This window comes from Anarrhichthys ocellatus, unplaced genomic scaffold, assembly GCF_004355925.1.
Source record: "Anarrhichthys ocellatus isolate YVR2014 unplaced genomic scaffold, GSC_Weel_1.0 scaffold677, whole genome shotgun sequence".
NCBI classification, from domain to species: Eukaryota; Metazoa; Chordata; class Actinopteri; order Perciformes; family Anarhichadidae; genus Anarrhichthys; species Anarrhichthys ocellatus.
The window spans coordinates 1-21,282 of NW_022280651.1; the positions used below are offsets into that span (position 1 = coordinate 1).

A 21,282-nucleotide genomic window follows, 5' to 3' on the forward strand; every position below is an offset into this window, starting at 1 on the left:
ACACACACACACACACACACACACACACACACACACACACACACACAGACACATTCTCCCCCATTTACCATTCTCTCTGTTTCTTCTGTATTGTACCTATTTTATATACCAGTTTTTCTGTTTTTCCATTTATATCCATTCTAAGTAGTGAAATGTCCTTCATGATGTTCAGGTTGATTGTGGAGAGGAAGCTTTAAACCATAATAGAACAGTAGGAGAAGGGACATTCCCATTTAAATCAACGTAGCAGGATGGTCAGGGCGGCGACCATTTTCAATGTGAACAGTTGCAATTGTGACCGTTGTAGAGGGCTATAAACTAACACGTCTTACTTCAAGTCATGGACTCGTTACGGTGAGGTTTTGCAGTAACGAATATAACGAACAGAGTATTAATGCTATGAAGCTAGAGAGCCTGAGATAATGAGTCAAATGTACGAACCAAATGCTTCGTCACAGCGTAGGAGAGCACATTGCTCTTGCCACATGGGTGGCAACTTTGTACGCCTCATTTTCTGTTACCACCATAGCATTGAAGCCTGGTGGAATTAGCTAGCTAGCTAGCTAAACAAGCCAGCCATCCGTCTCACGTACGCTCTCTTCGACAAAGATTTACGGCCCCACTGGTGTGACTACTATTACAATCGCCGTTTACTTGTGTACTAAATTACTACAGAAAACAATTCAATGTCCATTGTACTTACTGTTGTATGTCAATGTCAATGTTCCTGTTACATATGACTCACAACCAACCATGTTCATGTATTCAGGCAATAATTACTGGTTCTTAAATATGCTAAGTTTGCGCCACTTAATTAATCAGTTGCTGGACAAAACACTTTAACAGTTTAACAGTTTAACAGTTTAATAGTTTAACAGTTTAAATTAAAGATCGAGTCCAGATTAGCTTCTTTTAAATTCTAATCATCTTGAATTGAAAATAAACATTAAAAGCAAAACATATATGGTAAACTCTTCAACCGACCACTCACAATTACAATATTTTCTACACACTATGAAAGATACAAAGAGCAGACAAAGAGCATACAACTCTTAGCGTCCAGCCAGTAACGGAAGTTTAGCAGAGTTGGTCCAAAAGGAAAGGCTGTCTTCATCAAATCAATGGGGTCGTGTTGCAGTACGCCGGAAATGCCAAAAACAATTTTGAACAAATTTGCATCTAATAAGGTCATGTCCGTTGATCACAATATTATGGTCTTCTGGAAATGTATTGGCGTTAAAATGGTACTGGATCCAAAACTGTGTATTCTTGGTGTTAGCTCCGTATCATGCTTTATGCTGCATGCCTTTCAATGCTACATGTTTGGTAAGATGTACATTCACCTACGTTGTCAATGTGGTTTGATAAATTATTAACAATTCTTCCCAACAACAATGAGATGACTTTATAAAGGAGTGGTTCCCCCTTAGTACATATTTTGGTTATGAATGGCCAGCAATAACCTGTATTGGAGTAGATTTGTGCTCGATTTGCTCATATGTGTTTATGCTGAGACAACATTCCAAGAAAATCTTTGTTGTTTAATTTGACCATATGTGTATGTTGATTTCCTGTTTTGTTCTGTTTTGTTGTTTAAAAATAAAGAAGAAAGTGGGGAAAAAAGTTAGTGGGGGTATATTCTCTCAAAGCAGGAATGTGCTCAGTAGGTTTAATAAACAGCCATATGAAATATTGTTTAAAACCGAATAGTAGTGGTGGGGATATTTTACGACAGCATGCGACAGGGTGCTGTCTTGTGCTGCGAGGTGAAGCTGTAGTGGATCAGCAGGCATTGTCGCTCTGTGTGCGGAGGCGTGTCAGCAAACATGTTCTTCCATGACCCAAGTACAGAACAAACCAACTCACTAACTAGTTTAACTGCTTTTCTTTTTGATTTCATGCTACTGTACCACCTTGATTCCCAGAGTGTGATATCACTGCTCTGTGTCAGTTGTGGAGGTCCTAAGGTGTCAAAAGTCTGTTTTAAAAGATAAACTTGATATAATCAGATATGATATCTATGTTTTTCTTTTGGTCAACAAATCCCTTTAAAAAAGACCAAACCAACAATGAATGTATCCCACTATTGTGTATTTTTCCAAAGCCTGATAAAGCTTTTTCCCCTGAGTGGAGTTCCATTAAGAACGAATCAATGAGCCACTCTGTTACCGTGGGTTACATGTTCCTTCATCACCATGAACACACGCACTGTACTTTATTGTGACCCAATCCCACACACTGTCCTGGTGCCACAAATACTCACTAGAGCGCCAAATGTGGAAAATCGTCCCCATGCTTTAGTAACTTCAAAAAAGAAACTACAGTGACCAGTTGATTTAGGAAATGAATGAACCTTATTAAAGAGGAAACTGTACATTTGTGAGACGACTGAGTGCGATAGACCATGGTAGGGAAATCAGAAAGCATTGAGACAGGACAAATAGATTCCTTTGAGGCAAATTTGCGATTTTAAAATTTTAAATTGGCTCCTTGGTTTTGGTCTTTTTGTAGGTTTCTTTAATAATAAGAAAACTATTTGGAAGAAATGACACAAGAAAGGGAAATAGATGCAGCAATCTTAACATCCACACAAATACGTTTTCAGTGCCACTTTAACCCTTAGCGTTCAAACTACTCCGGCATCTTTTGGAACCCCGTAAAACGGAGATGTTTGAAGACGCTGATTACCTTATATTTTCAGCAGCAACAATAACAGGCTCTATTTGGCAGAGCAATAGCTTAACACTAAAAGGACTACAGCATGTCACTTTGAAAATGTTGAAAATAATCACCAAGACTTCATGACAGGCATTAATAAAGCTGAGGTGGGTCCATCTCTCTATCCCTTGTCCTATTACATCCCATAATCATCTTAAATTACACCTGTAAATGTTCTCAATGTGTCTTTGATTCCTGTAAGAGTCTTGAGTTTCACCACGGTTACCTGTTTAAAAAAGAAAGAACCCGCCGACACTTTGCTCTCTCTTCATCCAGATTCCATATCTCCCTGTCTCCCTCTCTCTCCCCCCGCCTCTCTCTTCATATATCTGCTCCTTTTCACCGAGAATAGTCCTCAAGCCTTCCATTTCTCAATCCTTCCCTTTTGCGCCTTTTTTTTTATTGCTCCCTCACTGTTCATAGATCTCCTCCTCTCATCAACTCTTCTCTTCACCCATTCCATTCAGCAACCACCTCCCCCCTCCTCCGCAAACTCAACCAGCCCCCAGCCACCCACCCACCCACCCCTGGCCCTTGGTGGTGGAGAGAGAGGGGGGGTGTTGAAGGGAAGGGGAGGGCCTGTCGGGGTTGAGTAAGCCTGGCCTTGACCCCTGCTTTCTGGGCTCCGAGTAGTCTCCTCTCCACCCTGGGCCAATGACGGATGAAGAGACAGCTCGGCACACACACACACACACACACACGCACCTATGCACACACACGACATGCATGCACTCCATTACACACACACACACACACACACACACACACACACACACACACACGCACACACACAAGCAGGGAGAGTGATCTCTTTTTACAACACTCCCACGTGTAAAATACAGATAGCACCCATCCTTGTATAAAGTCTAAAACACACACACACACACACACACACACACACACAGAATTTCAATCTTGGAAATGGGAGACATGAAATCATGTGATGGATGTCCATTCGGGCGCCTGCTAACAAATCCATCTGTCTTTGCATCACTTTGCATCCACATGCACGTGTGCACAGCGTGTGAATGTGTCTAATGCCTACTACAGTACGTTTAGTGTACACAAGTTTGTGTAAGAGTGCTCATGCAGCTGTGGAAACAGCAACATCAATTCTATGTCATGATCCAGATTGTAAGTTGTTAGAACCTATATATATAAAAACCTTTTTAGTTTAGCATCTTAAGATGTGATCCACAGTAATGCCATCTTACAGAGACAGTTCTGTTGACTTGTGTACTTTATGTGTGAAATGTGACAAATCCACTGAAACGTCAGATCTATGAGGAGTGATGAGGAGATTGAAACCTCCTTTAAATGAATACGTGGAACAATCATTCAATTCAATTCAATTCAATTTATTTTTGTATTGCCCAAAATCACAAATTTGCCTTAGAGGGCTTTACAATATGTACACATTTGACATCCTCTATCCCGGAACCCTCAAATCGGAACAGGAAGAATTCCCCCAAAAAATCCTTTAACAGGGAGAAAAGAGGAAGAGACCTTAGGGAGAGCAACAGAGGAGGATCCTCTATCAGGATGGACAGAAGTTTGATAGATGTCATGTGGACAGAATGAACACCATAACAGAATTACAACACATTCAATGTAATTACAACACATTCAATGTATGGCAGAACCACGTCAGGAGGCAAAGACCAGGTCCATGTATAACCCGGATCCACAGGAACCTGTGAGGCGAGAAAGCACAGAGACTCTGGTGAAGAAGCAGGTCAATAATGTGCATTAATGGTATCGGTAATATAAAATAGTAATGTGAGTAATAATAAAAGTGATATTAGAAGTTGGAGTCAGCAGGGTAATATTTTTGTATCATGTTTTCCATATTCTCTTTTGATCGTTTAAAGTTGTATTGTTGCTCTTTTGATGTCATCTCGTTGTGCCATCTACTTCTGCAGTTGTTTAGTGGCACCCGACTCCTGATATTCACATAAGGGTGGTTGATGGAAATGCACATTAATTCATGTTTCCTTTTACTGATTATCTGGAGATTAAAAGTTCTGCTGCATTTGGACGGAAACCCGTCTTCTGATGAGGCTGTTAATGGTTCAATGTGTCTGAATTTCAAACTTAACTTCGATATCGTTCATTTTCATTTCCAGTTTTCTCAATTTTTAGAAAATCCTTCCAGCGTGTGCATCGGTTGCATCACGTTACACAAAGTGCCTTTTGTTCAAGTCTCCGGCGAATGCCTGATACGTCACAGCTTTTACCCCGAGTTTAGAGCAATGAGATGAGCTACAGCGCGGCATACAGAGAGGTCAACGTAAGAATACCACTCATGACATTTCTATACAGAAAATAAAATCCTATTCACCTCAGAAATCGGGACGAGGAACCACAGGCCCTTAGACTGTGTATCCCACAGAGCAGCGTGTGCCAGCTGACATGAAATATTACGGCAGTTCATGTAGTAAAAACACACCCTTGAGCTGGCGATGTTGTCAGCCCTCTGTTAGGGGCTGGCTAGTGCTATGGGGTGCCACTGAGTTATGTGGCGAGGCAGGTGTGAGGCAGATGTTTCAGAGGGATGATAGATCAGCCGTGTGGGAATGAGAGAGAAAAGACAGGTGGGTAACAATATGCAGTCAGAGAGCATATAGTAACTACAAATAAAGGAAGGCTCTTACTGATTTCCCCCTCAAGGGTACATTTTGCTCTTCCCCTCACCCGCTCTTCCTGTAACCTTTTCTTCTCAAGGAAACAATCAAACTCACGGCCGCGGAAGTCATCGTTTCTCGGGTGTCTCCGGGTGATCCATCACCCCGTTGTTTTCCGTCTTATTTTAGGCCTCGCTCAGCCTCTCCTGTTGTGTGTTTTTCCTCCTAAAAATGGAAGAATAAGTCTATGAATAGACCCCAGCGTGGGTTAACAGCTAATAATATCAGCGGGGATTATGTGATTCATGGTCTTTGCTGGGAGGGAAAATAAATACATGTGCATGTCTGCCTGCCCAACACTGTTTTTCTCTTTTGCCACAGAAATATTCAAGGGACAAGGTCATCAGATGCAGATGCACGATAAAACATTTGTAAGTATGTAAGCTCTCTGTCGCTGGCTCTATGCATGTGTTGCTGTTATTCAGGGTGAGTGTTATTGACTCTAGATAAAACTATGAATGAGGCATGTGTGGCTGAAGTGGGTTCACTGCGCCCCTCAAATAACCCATTGCTCTTGTATTAGTTTGTCTGGGTTGGGCTATTGAGTTAGGTTGGGCCAGACTGTATGGTTGGTGTTTGTCTTTCCGTGCAATTGGTTGGAACTGTTTCAAGTTCTGCTCTTTGTTTACTTGTTCTTTCGAGGAACTTGTCCTTACTTCCAGTTGGGATGGGATTTATACGATGGACACGCATTTAGGTAACCAGGTTACAAAGAGAAATCACGAAGTGAGACCAATGGGTCAGTCATCTATCTTTTAACCAAGGTATGTCACCATTGTGACCTATCTTGCATGACTCTGACAGTCTGCCCCTCTCAGTCCTGGTTCAGGTTCTCACCAGGCGGCAACCTCAGGTTCTGCCGAGTGAAGCCAATGCGGTGTCTTAAACTGACCAGCAGGGGCGAACCCTGCAGCAAAAAGAAGTCAGATTGTATAGAAGTCTATGAGAAAATGACTCTACTTCTCTCTTGATTTATTACCGCAGTAAACATTGTAAACATGAGTTTATGGTCTCAATCTCTAGTTTCAAGTCTTCTTCAATACAGCATGATGTTCATTTAGTACATTATGGTCCATTTAGAGTCAAATAGACCATAAAGCAGAGTATGCTTTAGGGCGGGGCTACACGGTGATTGACAGGTCACTGCCGCTACCAGAGACTCATACGGCATCTCTACGTCACTCCTTCACATTCCAAATATGGTAACTTCTGTTTATTGATTACGAAAAAAAAAACATGGCCGCCAGAGAATTTTCTTTTTTCAAGACACCTCCACATTGGCTTCACTCAGCAGAACCGGAGGGCACCGCCTGGTTCCGCCTCCTTTGCACTCCAGACTGTTACCTACTTGAAACAAAAGCCCGCTCAAACGTGATTGGTCAATACTACTTTGACTACAAACAGAAACCAGACTGCTTCCGACATCAAAATCGTGTCACTTTGCCTACAGATTCTGCATTCAAATGCAGATATCTTTTTATAGAGATTATGCTCAGTATAGCCAAGTAACCCAAAGAAAGCCAGACTAGGTTGACCTTGCTTTATAGGCCCCATGATCAGATCACAAAAAGTCCTCCATTAAAACAATTCAAGGGTGTGTTGCTTTATGTACAGGTGAGAAATTAATCTGGATTTTATAACCCTGGAAAGTTACCAAGGCAGCAACTATTTTGTCTTTGTTTAAATGGCCTTGGGGTAAACAGTCGACCTCGTTACAAAGTAATCCACCAGTATGCTTGCTTGTATTTTAACTGGGGCCACCCTGCGTTGGCAGCTTCACTGGGTCAAAAGACTAAAAGATGGGTTGTGATAGTCTGCCTGAACACTGCCTAAGCCTCTGGTATACTTTCCGCATCTTGGCATCCGTGGACAGTCGTGTACTTGTAGCGGTTAAGGGGCACACTTGCGGTTTCATTACAATTGAGAGTACGTATTGGTCTGGCGTTTCACGCATGTACATTTCCAGATCCACACGCCATTCCAGTTGGTGGCGGTAACGCACCATAACGTTGTTTGCCAGGAGTTTGCCATTTGAAAATTTGGGAATTTTATAAATGTGGGTAACGGCGGATCTCCTCGCCCAACCTCTCTTCAAAACGAGCATCCACTTTGTTATTTTCTTCCTCTTGGCCAACCAGCTAGAGGCGCATAGCTCAATAATTGTCATTATTCAACACAAGGATGCACAACGAAATACAGTTGTAGCACATTTGCAACACAACAAACAAAAAAAAACAAAACCGACATCTTCACATTCAAAATTCAACATGAGAAAAAAAACATTGTCCATCAACTGTGACTGTGTTTGAGCACCAAGCATCATGGTGTAAACACAGAGTCCTCCTCTCGTCCCACCGAAGTCCTGAGTCATCAAGCACAGCTTGATCCGGGGTGAATGATGGAGTCAGGTGTCTGTGAAGATGTGGGCTCAACAGTCATCGACCTCTGCTGCTTTTCATCCATGGGTGGGTGACGGCATTTACGCTGCGAGGACCAAAGCTGACCCTCGTGGACATACAGATGTGGAAAGTATGAATAGGCCTTTAATGCCGTAATCAGAGAACGCGTTCACATGCGCTGTAGATACCGGGTTACTGTAAATCACAGCATGTCCACATGGAATTATTTTCAATATGAATATGTAGTGCTACACGAAATGATCTCTCCTTTCATTGACCTGCTCCGCTGTTACCTTTCCCTGTCTGAAGTGTTTGTAATTGGGCTACTTTAGTGGATGAAAAACGCAGCACTGCACATTGCTGGCGTGAGCCCGGTTGGGTTAGTGAAAGGTTAATGAGTGGGAGGGAGGGAGGGAGGGGTGAGGAATGAGGAGCATGCTGAGGAACAATGCTCATCTCACCTCAGAGAGGAGCAGAACAATGGTGACAAATCAGACACCTCCACTGACCCCAAAGCAGAGGTCAGAAAGAAGTACAGGACATGAAGGCACTTCACCAAAAGATAATTAAATTAAATGATTTCCTCAATATAATTCCATTCATCCAACATTATTGTTTCTAATCCAGTAAATTATGGAACATGTGATTTACTGTAAAGAGGTGCTATAATTAGCATTTTATTCTAATGAACAACATCTCAGGTGAAATGTAACGTCAGCCATACATCTATGTGTGTGTGTGTGTGTGTGTGTTTTCCTTCTCTCCACCTCCTCCCAGGTAAGATGTACTTTGGTTTATGGAGCCCTTGTTGTATTACACCTTTTGCCCTCCTTGTTTTATGGACTTCAGACCGCTGAGGACGTGTCCCCCTTAATGTAACCTTATACACAGTTGTTGTAGTTATTAATTAATTAAGTAGTACGCAACAAAATGTTGGTGATAGTCAATAAAAATGTCTGATGAACTGAAAGTGAATGTGAAAATAAACATTGCGGTGAAGTTGCGTTGAGAAAAATAATAGTTGTCGGGAGAGGAACTCTTATTGTAGATAAATTGTCAAAATAAAATTCATGAAGTGGGCAAAACATATGTGTGACCTTCACTTTGAGTTAGTGAGCAGCAGAATGTTTCCAACAGTATGCCGATCTATTTATCATATAATGTGTAGTTTACAGAATCATTTAACTCTACTGCAGGATTATTGCAGTTTTAAGAGCTCTGGATGTGAGTGGCAGGCCTCTTCAGCCTCCGTTTGTGCTTTATCTCTGTTGTCCCGAGGAAACGATGGGTTGAAGCCCAGAGACACCACAACACAGGCGGTGATTAGAGCTGCATGAACATCCCACGAGAACGATCAGCAAACACACAGTATATCTAAGTGCAACACACACACACACACACACAGACGCACACACACACACACACACACACACACACTCACACACACACACACAGAGTGAAGAATGGGACCTCGGGGTGAATCACTGAGCAGACAGCTGGCGGAAGTTTTGATTTAATGGCTGAAAATGAGTTGAATAAATGTGTGTGCTACACTCACTCTTAGTCTCTCACACACACACACACACACACACACACACACACACACACACACACACACACACACACACACACACACACACACAAAAGGCAGTAACCCAACAAGGACCCACAGTACAGAAGAGAATATCCTGTTTGTTTGCAGGCAGTAATTGAATGGAACAGTCGAGGAGCACAGCCCTGGGAACGACCGTCTGCGGCTGTAGACAAAGAAGAAGAAAAAAAAAGCCATTTCTCACTATCGGTCGCTCGTGTTATTGCTGGACCGTGGCCCTTTCCCGCATGTCAGTCCAGGAATTGAGTTGTAACACCGCACACACACACTCACACACACACACTTAGATGTCGCAGAGTACATCCAGGAAGACAGAATGCTGCCGAGAACATGAAGTAAGGGGAAATGTAAGGCCCTCAGGAGATGAATCTCTCTCTCTTGCACATATGCACACAACTAAAGCAAATCCTCCCTCCTAAAGTGTGGGTCAGGGTACACGGGGAGGTCTGACACACCAAACTCAAAAGTTGTTACAGAGTCATCACGCGGCAGTCATCACGGCCTTGACACCGGTCCCACCGCAGCCTTGATGCTTCCAGGTCTAAATCAAATCCAAGGCTTCTTTGTCACCACCGGCTGTTGGTTGAAATTAACGTATTAGCCCTTTTCACCCAACAATTGTAAAGTTACATGTGTAAAGCAGTAAAAACAGAGGTGGTCAAAGGGAAATGGTATGAATTCACGGCCGTATATATTTGTTCCTCATTGCATGGCTCTTGTCGGGACATGCACAAAAATGACTGAAGAAATTGGCCAACACCAATGTAGCATGTAGAAAGCTCACTGCAAATACAAAAATGAAACGCGCTGCAAGCAGCTCACATGACGGTGACAGCGGAAACTGTTTCCAGGGGACACTAAAAAGGGATGCACACGGCTCGTAATTAGAGTGACAATTCAAGTAACCTGATGAAATACACACAATTGATTGTGAGGCTAACAGCTAATAGGCTAACGTTATGTTAGCTATATAGTTACTCTCAGAAGGTGTAATAGGGGACAAGCAAGTTAAACTACTGGTAGGTAAGTTCACCTGGTCATTTTTGAAAACCGTATTTGCAATAAGTTATCTTTGATATTTGTGTAGTTAAAAGAAACAAACCCAGAGCCAATGGAAGGGGTGCGTTTGATGTTGACACAGTACAGGAGGTCTTAGAGCAGCCCCACACCTCATCCTCCACTCACACACTACAGGTCTTATTGTGACAAGGCAGTAATGAAGACACTCAATTCCACAACAATTGAGTGTAAATGTGGCCGTAAGAATTGTTTGAGTGGAGGAGCTTTCTCTTTATCACTTAGCCCTCACTGATAGAATAGAAATAGAAACCCTTTTTATTGTCATATACATATACACAAACACAAAATTTGACTTCTGCATTTGACCCATCCCTGTATATAGGGAGCAGTGGGCTGCCAATGACAGGCGCCCGGGGAGCCGGGGGTTCAGTGTCTTGCTCAGGGACACTTCGACACGTGACACGTCCCAGTCGAGGATCGAACCGTTGACCCTGCGGTTACCAGACAACCCTATAGAAGAGCTATAGGGCTGGTAGCTCACTGTGTGTGTGTTTGTTTAGAGATAGAATAGGGCGATTGACTTTCAGGTTACAATAGTTGAGGATTTTTATTACATTGATGCTGTAGCTTTTAAGAAGTTTAATTTACCTTTTTAGGAGCTGCTCAACTATTCATCTTAGATGTGAACTTCACATTTATAACGGAAAGCCTGCGGTACAAAGTATGATCGATGTGGAATTGGGTAACATTTAAACCCCACTATTTAGCATTCATAAGCAGTGTACAAACATTAACAAATTGTTAAAATATATTATACTGTACTTGTAAGTTGAAATAAGGACATTTTTATCAATGTATTGGTCAACAACTGTGAAAGAAGAGATAATGAATGCTTGACGATGTCACATAACTCGGTTGTAATCATAGAAAAAATGTCTTCATGTCTTCATAGGGAGCATGAAGTATTTATCGATTGTATATCTTGACGTGTATTATTACATGTGAGCAAACTCCATCTGTTGATGAAGTCCATGAGATGTGGGTGACAGCTCCGGAAGAAGGCTAGTAAGTGAACCTTGAGTTGTTTTTAGTTTTTTTGTCAAAGTAGTTTTTCTGAAGTCGAGTTTGGAACACATTTGAAATGTTTCTCATATATTCTCTGTTACTCTTAATCACTTGTTTAATTGATGAAACTACTTTATAGTGTGTTATAAGTAATTTGTTACATTTGTACACTGCTTATTTATTAAATCAAAGTGGTACCAACGTGGGACCAAGTCAAGGTATCTCAGGCTTTACTACATCGATTCTCAGCATTCTTTCTTAAAATTGAGTCTTTCGAAAATATTTACCAAGAGAATAAAATAACTGTAATCTGATATATAAAAAATATATATTAAAAAATCTATCTAAAAAAGGTTATCTGGTATATTAAAAAAAATTTTTTTTTTTAATATACCAGTGAATAATAGTATTTTTAGACATTATATTTGACATCCACTTTACTCTTCTCCCTCCCAGACGTGAGACTGAATATAGGCCTCTCCCAGCAACAGATAAGACGGCAACATCTTGGCCAACAGTCATAAAGCAGGGCAGTGCCGGTGGTGCATCGGTGCCTGGATGTCGCCACAGCGGCAGTAAAGCAGCAGCCTTGTTGCTGACAGGCCTGTATTTTCCTCAACGCTGCGTTCAATCCGAACCCGGCCGCCATAAAGCAGAGTTGGAACGCAACCTTTGGTCGACGCTGTCGGCTTAAGCAACCAGCAGGAGAACACACCCTTCTTGTACACACACACAAACATATGAAATCACACACACATATAGCTGACTATGTGCATTGGAGCATGGGCTAATATAGATTTGCTAAATATACATGCAAATGCACCAACAACCAATAGACAATGCAGTGCAGGGATGTGAACTACAAACCTAAATATAATGGTAAATGTGAGAAGATATGGCCATATAATTCTACTGTGAATAGAGCACAGGATGTTTAAGGAAATAGGATTATCAACCAGTGTGATGCTGATCTTAGATGTATGCAATAACCAGTAAGCTGCCTATAACCATTCATTCATTTGTCTCTGCATGTTGCAATTGAGTGTGTGAGTTAAAATATTGTATACATTTATGAAGTGATGGAAGGGTAATATATAAACAGTAAAAATATTTTGCTAAAAGTAATGGATGAAGAGTTAGAAGAGTTAGCTAAAAGTAATGTTTAAACAGTTGAAAAAGTGAGCTAATGGATGAAGACTTTGCTAAAAAATAATGTAGAAACAGTTGAAATAGTTCACTAAAAATAATGGATAAACAGTTGAAATCTAGCTAAGAGTCGTAAGAGATAGCTAAAAAAGTATGTATAAACAGCTAAAAGTAATGGATAAAGGGTTGGAAGAGTTAGTTATTATATTGTAATAACAGTTTAAATAGCTAAAAGTAAAGGATGACTGGTCAGAAAGCCTACAATCAATCACTCATGAATACAGTACAATAGTACGATTTAAACCTGTTGTATTGTATGAAAAAATATTTCATCCAGTTTTGTCTAATGAACAGTATTAACATCCCATTCATAACCCATTCATGATTACTCATTTGGATGGTGCTGTTGGCAACCACACATTTTTGACATGAAAATCCATCTCTGAGCACAAAGAGCACACCATCTCAAGTACACTGAAGATATTCGGGAAATTTACTCGAAAACCAAACAAATTTTCATAAATCAAATGAATATTATGTGAATCAGTTTATTAACCTGAACAGATTCCAAAGAGCATTGAAAAGAGAGGGAAAATAGAGAGTTCTTTGGAACATTATAACAATAAAAATCCCTTATTGACAAAATACAGACAATAAAATTAGATTATTATGTTTAGAATCATTCACACTCATTTTTTTGTGCTTTCAATTGCTTAAATGAAAAACTGAGTCATTGCACTTTCATTAATGTCAAATATTAAAGCAGTAAAATGAAACAAAATTCTGATATGTAGTCATGATGTCAGAATCAAGACGACTGGTTCTGATTGTCAAATGCATCATCAAATCGATGCAGTTTATATCTTGTAAAGTCACTCACACAACCTCAGCGTCAACACACCGGCCATTCTACAACAGTGAGCAGCGGGGCTATATCTGGCTGCTATTAGTGTCCACCATGACTTTTAACTGTCCTTATCTCAACATAAATAATGTGCCCATAAAGGTTAATCATCTCCACATCTGTAATGAGACATGTTCAACAGCCATAAAAAAGGTCTTTTTCTGTCCATTATCCGTTTTTTTTCCTCTGCGATGACAATAATATGCGTAAACTGCTCTCATTATGTTCTTGAAAAGACCACAGAAGGGTATCGGCAAACACCAGCCACAACAACAACTCTACATAAAGCTAAAACCAGTTGTCAGCTATAAAAAAAGAGGTTATTGTATCCATGTTTTATTTTACATTCCACTTGATTGTCTCTGCGTTGCTATAATTGGTGAGAGTTTCTCCAAAAAATAGAGATTTCTTTTAGTAAAAGGTAGGTCTTGTTGTCCCGCTGAGGAAATGTAGCTTGTTGGGTGAGAGTTCAGCAGAGCCAGCCTTAGGTTTTTTTGTCCTAGTTCAGCTGTGTTCTTTGCCCTGGCTGAGCCGTTGAGTCGGCGTGCTGTGTACGCATCCTTTTGTAACGGCAGCCCCGTACCCTGTGTCCCGTCGCAGAGCCAGTGTGTCACAGTATATAGTATGGCAAGTGGATTAGATCAAGGCGTCCAACAGAGCGCCTGAACACATGGAGCCGTCAGATAGTCACAGTTTTGTCCCACAGCTCCAGCGTGGAGAGTTGCAGGACGGAGAGCTCTGCGGCGTCGGTCGGCCTCACGCTTGAGACAGAGCACACCAGGAGTTCTGTGGGGCCATGGAGCTCGGGGTAAAGGGATAATCCTCGTATTTAACGTCCACGTGTCCCGATCCTGTGCCGTCTAACTGAGACGCCGCCTGCGGGGGAGGAAAGAGACATTTTAAGCAAAAAATAATCGGACTTTACACATAAAAGTAAAACTGCTCATCATGAGGGGGGGCTACTTAGTCTGTGAAACCAGCTGTAGAATGTTCTCTGCGGCTCTGTAGGGAGCTTTTTCTAAAGGCTGATGATGTCATCTGTGTTGACTTTAAGATGTCAACATTTCGCAGCAATATCAGCTAATTCCAATGGATTAGCCATTGTCAGTGAATTCCCATGCAAGGGTTGAGAAAAGTGAAGGTGAAGTTTCGCAAAGAGTTCAACTTTGGTGAACCGATGAATGCATGCCATGGCAACGGGATCTCATCCCTACTCATCACATTTTGGGCAGAAGTCACCTTTTTGCGTAGAATCTCGACGCAGAAGGTCGACGCCTGGTCAACATTGTGAATCGGTGGCGGTTAGATTTAAGCAGCAAAACTACTTGGTTAGGGTAAGAAAAAAAGCGTCATGTTTTGGCTTAAAATAACTATTGTTACATAACTTAAGCTAAGGACGTAATGTCATGTGACTCAGTGACGTAGCAACATAGCGTCGTCGGTCCAAATAACTCAACTTGTGGTTTCAAACCGGACATGAACACCGGTACCCCAGAGTAAAGGTCCCATACACCACTGCTCCCACCCGCCCTGAGAGGACTTCCTCGGTGTTTATACTACATCAGTTGCGTTGAGCGTACAATAATGGGTACACCGGGTGTATTGTAATGGAGTTACTAGTAATCCGGGTGAGGGAGGGGTGTCGATTGAGGTTAGGTAGTAATATGGCATATATTTTAATCTACACATGAATACACAAATACTACATGTACAGAAATATCCTCTGTATAAACTGCTCCGTGAAATAGGAACTGTTTGCTGATATGAGACAAGGGCCGATGCGACAAATAAGGATTCTGAAGAAGCGGTATGCCTGTTGTACCAACAGCAACTAAGCTAGCGAGTGTGCTAATGGTCAGGTTAACGTTGCATGGGGTTTTTTTTGGAGCAAAATGCCGTTGCACGCTATGCATTATACATTTGAGTGGAAAGGAGGTTTACCTGAGTAGCAGACGTGACCGTCTGTCCAGCGTACGGCGATGGGGCCATGTTGGGTTCGCTCTTAATGGTCAAGGCGTGTTCTGAGACCGACAGGGAGGTTGGGGAGCTGGTGTCAGAGGCGGCGGATCCTGAAGACAAAACAGGACATTGGGAAATGAGTTGCTTTTCACAACGACTTGTGCTTTGCTGATTCTGACTCTTCTGACCCCGAATTGCTTTTGAAAATCTTTAGATATTCCATTTTAAAATGAAAAGCAAATCAAACTGTGGGTTTAGATTTTGCCATCCGTCTCCTACTCTCACACCACCCCACTCCCCCCACTCTCCCCCTTTCTCTTCATCAGTCGGCCCCTACCTGTGGACATTTTGTTCTTGGGCATCTTGGGTTTGCGCTTCCTGGTCTGAATGCTCTCTTTCTTCATGGCCAGAGGTCTGGCCACCTGCAGGGAGTACAGAGCAAACCCACATTAGCTGAGCGTACCTCCCTGTCCCCGATACGCCATGAGGCCGCGGTGTCATGGCGACCCACACGAGCTCCCCTCCCACACTGATAACAGTGACCACGATGCCCTTGGAGAGTTTTATACGCTGCACAAGTAATCAACCACTCCCGACTGTAGCATGAGTTGCATTGCAGGCCAGATAATGCAGCAGATTTGAACAAGTGGACCCCCCATGTTGCGACCTACCCCGTGCAGCTTCATGTAGAGGCCGCAGGCGTTACACACAGGTTCCCCCTCAGCGTTGCGTCTCCACAGCGTAGTGGTGCTGGTGTGGCAGTTGGTGCAGCAGAGGCCGGCCCGGCGAGACGTGATCTGCTGCAGGTTTAGAGGAGGGAGAAACAGTCAAAAGTCAAAACAGTTTGACTTTTGTTTGGGTTGAAAATCAAATAATGCCAGTGCATTCAGAAATAGTCTCCCAGCTCACATATTCGTACCCTTGAGGTGTAGTTTGAGAAGCTCGAGTTGAGCTGTTCCCTTAACTTTTAGAATGAATCGCAGGATGTCTGTGCGCGGTTTGGTACAACAATGATCCCTCCACATACTGCTTGTAAAAGTTCCAATAACTCCTCAGACAACCATAAATAATGTCTTTTTTGTCTCGCCACTGCGGTGTGACTGTCAGTCAGCAGCAAGCGCTGAGCAAGAAGCAGCGACACGTTGCTTTTGGAGGGGCCCTCGTCTAAAAGCGGCCCCGTCCAAGGGCAAGGTCACTGCAGGGGCAAATAAAAACAGGGAGAGCAGCCCGGCGGTGAGGAGGAGATGTTGGGCAACGCACAGCTGCTCTAGAAAGAGGCGGGTTCCTGGGAAATGTACAGCTGTGAAGCCTTGACACACACCCTCACCGCACAACCACAAAATGGGAAATGACCTGCTCTGACCTAAAGAAGATTACATCTTTAGAGCATTCTTCACGTAATGATGTTGTTTTGCTGTCTGACTCATTTCTGACTAGTCCTCCATTCATAAGTATTTAAAAATCTCAATACATTATAAACACAATATGTGTAGAACACATTTTTGTCATCATCACTGTATCAAACCTTTATTTATTACTATCTGTGAATTTCCCTTGATTTTGAGATATCATTATTATCATTGTTATTATTACTATTATTATAGTTTTAAATGATAACAATATATCATATTTAATTCACTGATCAGATGTTTCGAATAACATGATAATCTGTGAAGGAATTTGTAACTTAATCTGGCACCTAAAGCACAACATAGAATATCACAACATGTAAATATACAAGCACATCAGACTTGTAGAGTACATTTTTAAATGACACATCAGTCAGTCGGTCATTCCTCGCGCGTCTCACCAATCGCTTCTGCGGTTTGATGAGAGGCCGGTTGATGCCGTTCATTTTGTGGTAGAGGCCGCAGGCGTTGCACAGGTAGTGTCCGGTGCCGTCCCGGCGCCACAGCGGCGTGGATACGGAGCCGCAGTTGACGCACTCTCGGCCCTCGGTGGACATGTCGTCGATCAGGTCTGCACACAACAAGACATAAATAGAGAATTATATAATGGGTTGTTAAGAGAACATTTTAATTGCATTATTAATCCAGCAAATATTTAAGTATGAATTAATGAATTAATTAATTTATTTATTTATTGCAAATATCCTGTGAGAGTTGTTTTTAAAACAGCTGTATCAATCTGTGAATGATCAACCTTAAACTACGGGGGCGGGGTGGGCAGGGGGGGGGGAGGAATCCCCCCCCTTCCTCTCTGTGATGAGAGTGAGATCAAACCCCCCCCCAGAATGAATCAGAAAGAGAGACAGAATGTGCGCGCGGGGGGGGGGGGGGGGGTGCTACGTTATCAGCCTGTGGAATCCAGGGGTCCCCCCCTCCCACCCACCCACCCATCCATCACAGCTCTGACACACGACGGACTCCTGGCTTCAATTGCCCACATTCCTAATTCCTCAATTTAGAGCGAGACCTCGTGAGGAAGACCCCACAGGTCAGGGATGAAGGTCTGCCTGCTGGCTTTCTTCCAATGATGTGATTTTGGCTTTTGATTTTCCTTGAGAACAAAATGGGAATACATCAGAAAATAAATGCTGAGCCGGGGGTTCGAGGACAACCAGTAAAAATACAAAAAACAAAACACTTGAAATAACCATTAACATGTTTAACTGCAGCACTAAGCTGATGTTACGTACACGCCTCTGTCTGCAGGAAGAGAGGAAATAATTGTATTATAAATATACAGGAGCGCTTCGGTGTGAATTTCCTCCACAAATCAACGAAATTAGATCAAATCGTGACGTGTGAAAGCGTCTAAAGGCCAAAATCATCAAACACAAACTCGTAACGGACCTTCTCTGTCTTCTGAACAAGGTGATAACTGCTCTGATTGTTGTGCCACTCTTTATGTGTGTGTCTCCGTGTGTATTGAACCGTGTCATCACAACGCTGGACTGTTGCCTCGGGATTTAATTAACATGTTTAATTGATTGTTTTGTTTTTTAAACCCTGTCTTCCAGGAAGAATGCAAATAATGCGTATTGTCTAAATGTGATACAGGATTGTTTAGGGGAATTTGATTGAATCCCCCCCCCCGTGACACAGCCATCACTGTTAGAAACCTCTCTATCACCTCTCTGCTATAATTAATAACATGGCGTTTACGATCCCTGATAAACGAACGCACCAACCGCTGGCACGCTACAGGCCGAGTGTCGAGATAAAGGGAAAATAAGTTACCTCATAGACATGTATAACAATAACATGGTCATATTAATGTCCAGAAATGTGGTTTCGTTGTTCATTTGCTGATATATTTTGGACGAAAATGAAACGAATATAACTGATTGGAAAATATGAACGAATACATTCGTTATCGGTGTATTTGGAGGAGACGACCCATGAGGATTATATGCATTTTCATAGGAATATTAATAATCCAAGTGTGATTTTACACTTTTTAAATTACTGGAAATTAAAATGAGTGCGCAGATTAAATAAAAAAAAACACCGTTCAGACTAAAGATTTAATGTTTTTAGATTTAAACAAATTCCATTGTTTAATATTATTAATATTATTTTGGTGATAGCCAGAATGTTAAATATTCTTAATTTCTAATTCTAACTATACATATAAAACATATAATATTTTATAATTTCCTCACAGAGTCGCTTTACTGATATGTGTTTCTATCTTTTCCAGGTTATGATAATACATTTCAGGGTTGACTTCAAGAATCAAAACTCACTTCATGATCACGACGTCTAAACTAGTTTCGGGGCCCCGTGCTTACCCAGACTGGTCCTCCTCCCGGACAGTCCTCCGTGCCGTCCCTGCAGACTAATCACTCCGCTCTCAAAGGGCCCCGGCGTCCAGGAGGACGTCGCCATCTCCGGGCTCATGTACGCGTAGGGGCTGGAGTAGGATCCCGCGACCGAGCGCACCAGTGCGCCCCCGTACTGGTCTGCCCGAGCGCCGTTGCCGAGGACCAGCGGGCTCTGGTAGGTCGCGTCCCGGCCGGTGTTGCTGCTGACGGGCTGGCTGTGAGAGTACGAGAAGCCGTGCGGAGGGTGAGGGCTGCCGGGCGCGAAGGAGGAGCCGTCCGCGCCGGTCTGGGGCCAGCCGTGGTGCCCGCCGAGGCCGTGGGACTGGTGGGTCGAGTCGCAGGTCTGCAGGTAAGGCAGCGTGGGCAGCATGGAGGGGACTCTGGTGGTGGGGACGTAGACCGGAGAGCTGGCCGACGGGTGGATGTAATTCCCGGTATCGTGCGCGTACGGGGACTGGTTGGAGGACAGGGCCAGGCTCTGATACATCTTCACAAACCGTTTTGGGGGATCCTGTCCAGCCTCCTCAGAAGAGTCCGTCTGTGTCTTTTGGAGCCAACGACTTAATAGACTTCTTGTGGAGATTCTTGTCCTGTGAACAGAAATAATCAGAGTGAGATTTTATAAACGTGAGAGCAGAAGAAAAGACTGCATTTTCACATTTTGAGTCAGTTTTTATTGCGTTTCAATCCAAAATATAATTTGCAAGAGTTAAACTATGATGTTTGCTTATGAAAATATAGAACTCAAAAATAAAATCTCCAGCAATCATTCAGTGTCATCAGCCATATTTCACCTGCACCATTGCGACTGACATGAAAATGCACTTAAACGAGCGCTGATAAGAGTCCGTGCAGATGGAGGCGACTATCGGCGGGCCCCAGATATCCTGCCGCTGCCTCATTAAATCACAATCATAACGGAAACCGAATCAAACAGCACGCAACCCTTTTCTATCAGTAGGAACTCAAATCACACAAAACGCTGATAGCAGCGCTCGGTGTACGGGGAACGGCGTTTTCTCTCTCCAAAGGGCTCTCAGTGTATTATCTCACCAGATAAGGACGGTCGGGTGATAAAGCAGTCCGGGTCCTTGAGGCGTCCACGAATCGGGCTAACTCTGTCGCTCCACACAGACGGACTCACATACAGACGGGTGACGCAGCGCAGGGGTAGCGTCTCCAAACGGCTTTGGTGGTTTTTTTATGCATAAAAGTTACGCGCACTGATCGGAGATGAATGAACCCCGAGGTTTTTGTTGTTGTGGGAATCCGGGACGACTGCGGTGACTCTTCTTCCCCCCGCCGGTATATCTGGAGATAGTAACCGTCGCTGATAATTGCTGATATGGGTGTGCTCCTATTCGCTCCCCTACTGGAAATTTTGTACGGGAGGATAAAACACGTGACGCAGCCTCCACCGCTCCGAGGTAGGCCCTGGGTGGAGAGGGAGGGGAGGGAGGGAGGACCCCTGGCTGTCGGAGAGGGCCCAAATGAGAGGGTTGACGGGGGCGCAATAAATACCAGCTTTAATCTCACCTGCATTCACTTTTCCTTTTGGGGAAAGGACCACATGTTGGACACGTTTCAATCCAGGCACGACGTGAAGGATGAACACCAACAACCTTCAGAAGGCGTTTTTTATACCTGACTTTATTTTCATGAGGTTTATAGATAAATATAAATATATATCCATTTGATGCTATTTAATGGTGCACGGATTTAGCTTTTTCTGCTTGTTGTTTACCATGATGATGATTATGATGATGACGATGATCCATCTTACACCACAATATTAAACAGTGTTCCATGTAAGGCCACAATCGTTACTTTAATATTCCAAATTCTGAAAAATCAGTAAATATTCCTAATTGACTCTAACAAATAAACACAATTAGTGATGTTCAGAATATATATAAATAAAAGTAGTAATATGTATTATTGGAAAGATAGAGGTTTTTATGGTGAGATGAATAAAAAAGCCTATA

At 42.7% G+C, this 21,282-nt stretch overlaps 1 protein-coding gene across 2 annotated transcripts; it reads right to left on the reverse strand.

Annotated features, from left to right (window-relative positions):
• Positions 1 to 13,176: 13,176 nt before the first annotated feature.
• On the reverse strand, positions 13,177 to 20,657 carry LOC116376895 (transcription factor GATA-5-like). 2 transcript variants are annotated; one of them, XM_031838391.1, is made up of 7 exons: positions 20,351 to 20,657; positions 19,265 to 19,887; positions 17,318 to 17,487; positions 16,179 to 16,307; positions 15,845 to 15,929; positions 15,490 to 15,617; positions 13,177 to 14,424 (listed from the first exon to the last, which is right to left on the reverse strand). In XM_031838391.1, the coding sequence occupies exons 2-7, from the start codon at positions 19,782 to 19,784 to the stop codon at positions 14,305 to 14,307; spliced, it is 1,152 nt and encodes a 383-aa protein (XP_031694251.1). In that variant the 5' UTR covers positions 19,785 to 19,887; positions 20,351 to 20,657; the 3' UTR covers positions 13,177 to 14,304. The 2 variants fall into 2 exon arrangements, with proteins under 2 accessions (XP_031694251.1, XP_031694252.1); XM_031838392.1 differs by lacking the exon at positions 20,351 to 20,657 and adding an exon at positions 20,092 to 20,332.
• Positions 20,658 to 21,282: the final 625 nt, after the last annotated feature.

Bases quoted from the DNA above. Each gene is read 5' to 3' on its own strand.
- LOC116376895 (XM_031838391.1), bottom strand. From the start codon at position 19,784: ATGTATCAGAGCCTGGCCCTGTCCTCCAACCAGTCCCCGTACGCGCAC. The intron at 17,488-19,264 runs GTAAGCACGGGG...TGTTGTGTGCAG, and splicing joins CGGGAGGAGGACCAGTCTGG to ACCTGATCGACGACATGTCC. The intron at 15,618-15,844 runs GTAGGGGCCGAC...TTTTGTCTTCAG, and splicing joins CAAGAACAAAATGTCCACAG to GATCCGCCGCCTCTGACACC.